The sequence below is a fragment of the Bombina bombina genome, chromosome 3, assembly GCF_027579735.1.
Source record: "Bombina bombina isolate aBomBom1 chromosome 3, aBomBom1.pri, whole genome shotgun sequence".
In the NCBI taxonomy this organism is placed as follows: domain Eukaryota; kingdom Metazoa; phylum Chordata; class Amphibia; order Anura; family Bombinatoridae; genus Bombina; species Bombina bombina.
The window spans coordinates 409,960,612-409,969,567 of record NC_069501.1 but is presented as its reverse complement, the minus strand read 5'-3'; the positions used below and the strand labels follow the sequence as shown (position 1 = coordinate 409,969,567).

The window sequence follows — 8,956 nt, the reverse complement described above, 5'->3', positions numbered from 1 at the left end:
AATTTCAGCGCAGTGTTAAAAAGTTAAAGCACATCTTCATTACAACTGATGACTTAAACTCCATCTAACATATCACAAACATTCCAGATCTGTTTATACAAAGGGGAACGTTTACCATCACTTTAAGTATTTTTTTTGTTTAACCACAACATTGTTTTCTAATACAAGCCGAGGCTACTAAAATGCTGCATGTACTTGCAGTTGGGAAATGAGTAACAGTTTAATGTAGCTTTAAACTGGTCATCATCTTGGGCTGCACATACATAACCAAAGAACAGATGTTTTGTCAGAGTAGCTGCTTTATTTTCTTTTGCCAGGTTTCACTGCCAGGTCTAGGCCAGTCACATATTTTCGAGACATCTTGAAGTCTTCTGCACAGAAAAAATAAAATATATTCCCTGGGTTAATATGCATATCATTTTTGGTTTCACTACACACAAACACACACAACAAGGTGGAAAAAACATAATTTATGCTTACCTGATAAATTCCTTTCTTCTGTAGTGTGATCAGTCCACGGGTCATCATTACTTCTGGGATATTAACTGCTCCCCTACAGGAAGTGCAAGAGGATTCACCCAGCAGAGCTGCATATAGCTCCTCCCCTCTACGTCACTCCCAGTCATTCGACCAAGGACCAACGAGAAAGGAAAAGCCAAGGGTGAAGTGGTGACTGGAGTATAAATTAAAAAATATTTACCTGCCTTAAAAATAGGGCGGGCCGTGGACTGATCACACTACAGAAGAAAGGAATTTATCAGGTAAGCATAAATTATGTTTTCTTCTGTTAAGTGTGATCAGTCCACGGGTCATCATTACTTCTGGGATACCAATACCAAAGCAAAAGTACACGGATGACGGGAGGGATAGGCAGACTCTTTATACAGAAGGAACCACTGCCTGAAGAACCTTTCTCCCAAAAATAGCCTCCGATGAAGCAAAGGTGTCAAATTTGTAAAATTTGGAAAAAGTATGAAGCGAAGACCAAGTTGCAGCCTTGCAAATCTGTTCAACAGAGGCCTCATTCTTGAAGGCCCAAGTGGAAGCCACAGCTCTAGTAGAATGAGCTGTAATTCTTTCAGGGGGCTGCTGTCCAGCAGTCTCATAAGCTAAACGAATTATGCTACGAAGCCAAAAAGAAAGAGAGGTAGCGGAAGCTTTTTGACCTCTCCTCTGCCCAGAGTATATGACAAACAGAGAAGACGTTTGTCGGAATTCCTTAGTTGCCTGCAAGTAAAATTTTAGAGCCCGGACTACATCCAGGTTGTGCAGTAGACGTTCCTTCTTTGAAGAAGGATTTGGGCATAAAGAAGGAACAACAATCTCTTGATTGATATTCCTGTTAGTAACTACCTTAGGTAAGAACCCAGGTTTAGTACGCAGGACTACCTTATCCGAATGAAAAATCAAATAAGGAGAATCACAATGTAAGGCTGATAATTCAGAGACTCTTCGAGCCGAGGAAATAGCCAATAAAAATAGAACTTTCCAAGATAACAACTTTATATCAATGGAATGAAGGGGTTCAAACGGAACGCCCTGTAAAACATTAAGAACAAGGTTTAAACTCCATGGTGGAGCAACAGTTTTAAACACAGGCTTAATCCTGGCCAAAGCCTGACAAAAAGCCTGGACGTCAGGAACTTCTGACAGACGTTTGTGTAACAGAATGGACAGAGCTGAGATCTGTCCCTTTAATGAACTAGCAGATAAACCCTTTTCTAAACCTTCTTGTAGAAAAGACAATATCCTAGGAATCCTAACCTTACTCCAAGAGTAACCTTTGGATTCACACCAATGTAGGTATTTACGCCATATCTTATGGTAAATCTTTCTGGTAACAGGTTTCCTAGTCTGTATTAAGGTACTAATAACTGACTCAGAAAACCCACGTCTTGATAAAATTAAGCGTTCAATTTCCAAGCAGTCAGCTTCAGAGAAGTTAGATTTTGATGTTTGAAGGGACCCTGTATCAGAAGGTCCTGTTTCAGAGGTAGAGACCAAGGCGGACAGGATGACATGTCCACCAGGTCTGCATACCAAGTCCTGCGTGGCCACGCAGGTGCTATTAGAATCACTGATGCTCTCTCTTGTTTGATTCTGGCTATCAATCGAGGAAGCAACGGGAAGGGTGGAAACACGTAAGCCATCCTGAAGTCCCAAGGTGCTGTCAGAGCATCTATCAGGACTGCTCCTGGATCCCTGGATCTGGACCCGTAACGAGGAAGCTTGGCGTTCTGTCGAGACGCCATGAGATCTATCTCTGGTTTGCCCCAACGTCGAAGTATTTGGGCAAAGACCTCCGGATGAAGTTCCCACTCCCCCGGATGAAAAGTCTGACGACTTAAGAAATCCGCCTCCCAGTTCTCCACTCCCGGGATGTGGATTGCTGACAGGTGGCAAGAGTGAGACTCTGCCCAGCGAATTATCTTTGATACTTCCATCATAGCTAGGGAGCTTCTTGTCCCTCCCTGATGGTTGATGTAAGCTACAGTCGTGATGTTGTTCGACTGAAACCTGATGAACCCCCGAGTTGTCAACTGGGGCCAAGCCAGGAGGGCATTGAGAACTGCTCTCAATTCCAGAATGTTTATTGGCAGGAGACTCTCCTCCTGACTCCATAGTCCCTGAGCCTTCAGGGAATTCCAGACGGCACCCCAACCTAGAAGGCTGGCGTCTGTTGTTACAATTGTCCAGTCTGGTCTGCTGAATGGCATCCACCTGGACAGGTGTGGCCGAGAAAGCCACCATAGAAGAGAATTTCTGGTCTCTTGATCCAGATTCAGAGAAGGGGATAAGTCTGAGTAATCCCCATTCCACTGACCTAGCATGCACAGTTGCAGTGGTCTGAGGTGTAAGCGTGCAAAGGGTACTATGTCCATTGCCGCTACCATTAAGCCGATTACCTCCATACATTGAGCCACTGACGGGTGTTGAATGGAATGAAGAGTGCGGCAAGCACTTTGAAGTCTTGATAGCCTGTCCTCTGTCAGGTAAATCTTCATTTCTACAGAATCTATAAGAGTCCCCAGGAAGGGAACTCTTGTGAGTGGAACGAGTGAACTTTTCTTTTCGTTCACCTTCCATCCATGTGACCTTAGAAATGCCAGCACTAACTCTGTATGAGATTTGGCAGTTTGAAAGCTTGAAGCTTGTATCAGAATGTCGTCTAGGTATGGAGCTACCGAGATTCCCCGCGGTCTTAGTACCGCCAGAAGAGCACCCAGAACCTTTGTGAAGATTCTTGGCGCTGTAGCCAATCCGAATGGAAGAGCCACAAACTGGTAATGCCTGTCTAGGAAGGCAAACCTTAGGTACCGGTAATGATCTTTGTGAATCGGTATGTGTAGGTAAGCATCTTTTAAATCTACAGTGGTCATGTACTGACCCTCTCGGATCATAGGTAAAATTGTCCGAATAGTCTCCATCTTGAACGATGGAACTCTTAGGAATTTGTTTAGGATCTTTAAGTCCAGGATTGGTCTGAAAATTCCCTCTTTTTTGGGAACCACAAACAGATTTGAGTAAAACCCCTGTCCCTGTTCCGATCGTGGAACTGGATGGATTACTCCCATTAACAAGAGCTCTTGTACGCAGCGTAGAAAAGCCTCTTTCTTTGTCTGGATTGTTGACAATCTTGACAGATGAAATCTCTCTCTTGGAGGAGAGTATTTGAAGTCCAGAAGGTATCCCTGAGATATTATCTCTAGCGCCCAGGGATCCTGAACATCTCTTGCCCAAGCCTGGGCGAAGAGAGAAAGTCAATTCAATTCAATTCAATTCATGCTGTTTTGGGGGCAGCAGCAGGTTTCCTAGTCTGCTTGCCCTTGTTCCAGGACTGGTTAGGTTTCCAGCCTTGTCTGTAGCGAGCAACAGCTCCTTCCTGTTTTGGTGCAGAGGAAGTTGATGCTGCTCCTGCTTTGAAATTACGAAAGGAACTAAAACTAGACTGTCTAGTCTTGGCTTTGGCTTTGTCCTGAGGCAGGGCATGGCCTTTACCTCCTGTAATGTCAGCGATAATCTCTTTCAACCCGGGCCCGAATAAGGTCTGCCCTTTGAAAGGTATATTAAGCAATTTAGACTTAGAAGTAACATCAGCTGACCAGGATTTTAGCCACAGCGCCCTGCGTGCCTGAATGGCGAATCCTGAATTCTTCGCCGTAAGTTTAGTAAGATGTACTACGGCCTCCGAAATGAATGAATTAGCTAGTTTAAGGACTCTAAGCCTGTCCGTAATGTCGTCCAGAGTAGCTGAACCAATGTTCTCTTCCAGAGACTCAATCCAGAATGCCGCTGCAGCCGTGATCGGCGCAATGCATGCAAGGGGTTGCAATATAAAACCTTGTTGAACAAACATTTTCTTAAGGTAACCCTCTAACTTTTTATCCATTGGATCTGAAAAAGCACAGCTATCCTCCACCGGGATAGTGGTACGCTTAGCTAAAGTAGAAACTGCTCCCTCCACCTTAGGGACCGTTTGCCATAAGTCCCTTGTGGTGGCGTCTATTGGAAACATTTTTCTAAATATCGGAGGGGGTGAGAACGGCACACCGGGTCTATCCCACTCCTTAGTAACAATTTCAGTAAGTCTCTTAGGTATAGGAAAAACCTCAGTACTCGTCGGTACCGCAAAATATTTATCCAACCTACACATTTTCTCTGGTATTGCAACTGTGTTACAATCATTCAGAGCCGCTAACACCTCCCCTAGTAATACACGGAGGTTTTCCAGTTTAAATTTAAAATTTGAAATATCTGAATCCAGTCTGTTTGGATCAGAACCGTCACCCACAGAATGAAGTTCTCCGTCCTCATGTTCTGCCACCTGTGACGCAGTGTCTGACATGGCCCTAATATTATCAGCGCACTCTGTTCTCACCCCAGAGTGATCACGCTTACCTTTTAGTTCTGGTAATTTAGCCAAAACTTCAGTCATAACAGTAGCCATATCCTGTAATGTGATTTGTAATGGCCGCCCAGATGTACTCGGCGCTACAATATCACGCACCTCCCTCTGAGCGGGAGATGTAGGTACTGACACGTGAGGCGAGTTAGTCGGCATAACTCTCCCCTCGTTGTTTGGTGAAATTTGTTCAATTTGTACAGATTGATTTTTATTTAAAGTAGCATCAATACAGTTAGTACATAAATTTCTATTGGGCTCCACTTTGGCATTGCAAAAATGACACAGGTATCTTCCTCTGAATCAGACATGTTTAACACACTAGCAAATAAACTTGCAACTTGGAAATACAATTCAAATAGAATAATATTAAAACGTACTGTGCCTTTAAGAAGCACAGATCTATGACAGTTAAAAATTAATAAATTGAAACAGTTATAGCCTCAATCCTTGTAAACAACACAACTTTAGCAAAGGTTTAATCCCATTAGCAAAGATAACAATTTCTGAAAGCAGGAAACAAATTACAGAATAAAAGTTTTTATTTCAGTCAAACTATAATTCTCACAGCTCTGCTGAGAGAAATTACCTCCCTCAAAATAAGTTTTGAAGACCCCTGAGCTCTGTAGAGATGAACCAGATCATGCAGGGAATACAATGAGTTGCTGACTGAAATATTTGATGCATAGTAAAAGCGCCCCTCCCCCACACACACAGCAGTGAGGGAGAACAGAAACTGACAGAAAAAACAGATTTAAGCAACTGCCAAGTGGAAAAATGGTGCCCAAACATTTATTCACTCAGTACCTCAGCAAATGAAAACGATTTTACATTCCAGCAAAAACGTTAAACATAATCTCTAGTTATTAAACAGCTTTATGTCTTTCTTACAGTGTAATTCTAGTGAAGTACCATTCTCCCAGAATACTGAAGTGTAAAGTATACATACATGACATTATATCGGTATGGCAGGATTTTCTCATCAATTCCATTGTCAGAAAATAAAAACTGCTACATACCTCTATGCAGATTCATCTGCCCGCTGTCCCCTGATCTGAAGTTTACCTCACTCCTCAGATGGCCGAGAACAGCAATATGATCTTAACTACTCCGGCTAAAATCATAGCAAAACTCTGGTAGATTCTTCCTCAAACTCTGCCAGAGAGGTAATAACACACTCCGGTGCTATTTTAAAATAACAAACTTTTGATTGAAGATATAAAACTAAGTATAATCACCATAGTCCTCTCACACGACCTATCTAGTTGCTGGGTGCAAGAGAATGACTGGGAGTGACGTAGAGGGGAGGAGCTATATGCAGCTCTGCTGGGTGAATCCTCTTGCACTTCCTGTAGGGGAGCAGTTAATATCCCAGAAGTAATGATGACCCGTGGACTGATCACACTTAACAGAAGAAATATTACTATATATTACTAGTCAAGGGAGAAAAGATACTAGTACACTCAATGTTAAAGCTAGAGAGATGTAAAAAATATTTTTACTCTTCTGCTGTCTATGTTTGTGTGTATGTATATATATATATATATATTTATATACATACACACATATACAGTAAAAAAAAAAAAATATATATATATATATATATATATATATACACACACCTTTTGTCTTCTAGGTATGACGACTGCACTTCATGGGTTAACTATACAGATGGGGACATGATATCCTTAGATAAGTTAACCAATACTGCATATCTTTAATGGGACTTGAAAATCCTTTATGAGATTTTTTTAAGGGCAGGTGCCGGCATTTGTATGTGATACATTTGAGAAACGATCTTGGGCTTTCAAAAATGTGAAGGGCTGTGTGTTTTCTCGGGTTGTGGGTACTTCACCTGGGAGACACAGTATTTTTTAGTCAGGATGGCTCTTAGCGTTTTATTCTTGTGTGACTTTAAGAGGAGAAAGAAAGAGGTATTTCTGGTGTTATTTTGCTCCAATACGGCTGTGTGTTGCGCCCTTATGAGGGCTTCCCTCTGGGAACTTTTAATTGTGGCTATTTTCCCGGCAGTGGAACGCACGCTTTCTGCTAGTCATGTGACCCGACCCTTCAATATGAAGAGAGAGCGGTGTAATTTTCTTTTCTGTATTGCCGGGTCGGCTTGGAGTGTGCATCATGTGAGCTAGTCTCGGTGTGCAAGGTTCCACTCGAGTCACCAATTCTGGAGTTCCCTTATGTACGGTAGGGCTCCTCAGAAACCTGGGGTGTAGAGGTTGTGATTATTTAAAGGGATAGGAAAGTCAAAATTAAACTTGCATGATTCAGATAGAGCATGTCATTTTAAGACACTTTTAAATTCACTTCTATGTTCAAATGTGCTTCGTTCTGTTAGTATCCCTTGTTAAAAAAATAATATGCACATATCATACACTACTGGAAGCTGCTGCTAATTGGTGCCTGCACACATTTGTCTCCTGTGGTTAGTTACATAGATATTTTAAGCTTCCTGTCAGTAGTGCAATGCTGTCCCTTCAGCAATAGATAACAATAGAATGAAGAAACTTTGATAATAGAATTAAATTGTAAAGTTTTTTAAATTTGTATGTTCTATCTGAATCATGAAATAAAATGTTGTGGTTTACTATCCCTTTAACGTTTCATAATGTTTTTGAGACTTTTTGTACATAAAGTCATAGTAAGTTTTTTTCATCAAAATTATTATTTATTTATTTTTTTAAAATTCCTTTTTGTGGGATTTCTCCAGCTATGAACATGGAATCTGACCCCATTGTTTTGAATAAATGCTTATTATGCCTAGAAACCCATATTGTTGCGCCTATGGAATTTTGTGCATCATGTTTAGACAGAACTTTAGAATGTAAAGATAAATTATTGCCCTCTGAGCCAAATGTTTCTCAGGATGCTGCTGTTCAGGCAATGTCACAGCTTTCTCCTCAAACATCCCAAGCCTCTATGGCGTCACATACAGTGCCCTGCAGTTCCTCTCAGCCTCCTGGAGGAGATTATTTGCCTGCAGAAATAGCTGCTCAGGTATCTTCTGCGGTATCTGTGGAATTATCTGCTTTTCCTATGTTAAAGGGAAAACGCAAGAGAAAAATAAGAATTTCAGATAGTAAGGTTTCTGTTCCACCTGCTGCTACACAGGTTGTCCTTCCTCATAAGTCTGATGAGGAGGATACGTCGGTAGCCTCTGAGGGTGAAATCTCAGATTCGGATAGTATAATTCCTTCATCTGATGCTGAAGTAGCAACCTTCAGATTTAAGTTTGAACACCTTTGTGTATTGTTAATGGAGGTTTTGGCTACCTTGGATGACTCCGATACTCCTGTTGTCGTCAACCCTAAATACTATGATGTTCCTTCCACTGTGGAAGTGTTTCCTGTTCCAGACCGTGCCACAGAGATTATTTCACAGGAATGGGAGAAGCCAGGGATACCCTTTTCCCCGTCTCCTGTCTTTAAAAAGATGTTTCCTGTCGCTGACTCCATTAAAGATTCATGGCGCACGGTGGTTTAAGCAGAAGGGGCCTTTTCTACTCTGGCTAAGAGAACTACTATCCCTATAGAGGATAGCTGCTCTTTTCAGGATCCAATGGACAAAAAGCTGGAGGCTTATTTGAAGAAGATGTATGTTCATCAAGGTCTTCAATGGCAACCTGCAGTTTGTATTGCCACTGTGTCAAGTGCGGCATCATATTGGTGCAACACCTTGTCTGATTTAATTTTAGTAGAGACTCCTTTGGAGGAGATTCAAGACAGAATTAAGGCTCTCAAACTAGCCAATTCCTTTATTTCTGATGCTACCATGCAAGTTATTTAACTGGGAGCCAAGATATCTGGCTTTGCTGGCCTAGCCCACAGGGCGCTGTGGCTGAAATTATGGTCAGCGGATGTTACCTCTAAGTCCAAGCTTCTGGCGCGTTTCTTTACAAGGGTAAGACATTGTTTGGACCTGGTCTGGCAGAAATAATTTCTGATATTACTGGTGGAAAAGGGTCTTTTTTACCACAAGACAAGAAGAATAGACCTAAAAGACGTCAAAGTAATTTTCATTCCTTTCGTAACTTCAAAA

The 8,956-nt window shown here is 41.8% G+C and overlaps 1 protein-coding gene across 1 annotated transcript in view; it reads right to left on the bottom strand.

Annotated features, from left to right (window-relative positions):
- Nucleotides 1–201: 201 nt before the first annotated feature.
- The window catches only part of EIF2D (eukaryotic translation initiation factor 2D), a 247,483-nt gene continuing 238,728 nt past the window's right edge, over nt 202–8,956 (bottom strand). The window contains exon 15 of the mRNA XM_053706592.1: nt 202–371. Coding sequence (XP_053562567.1) covers nt 301–371 — 71 coding nt within the window. The 3' untranslated portion in view covers nt 202–300. The remainder of the gene's footprint in view (nt 372–8,956) is intronic.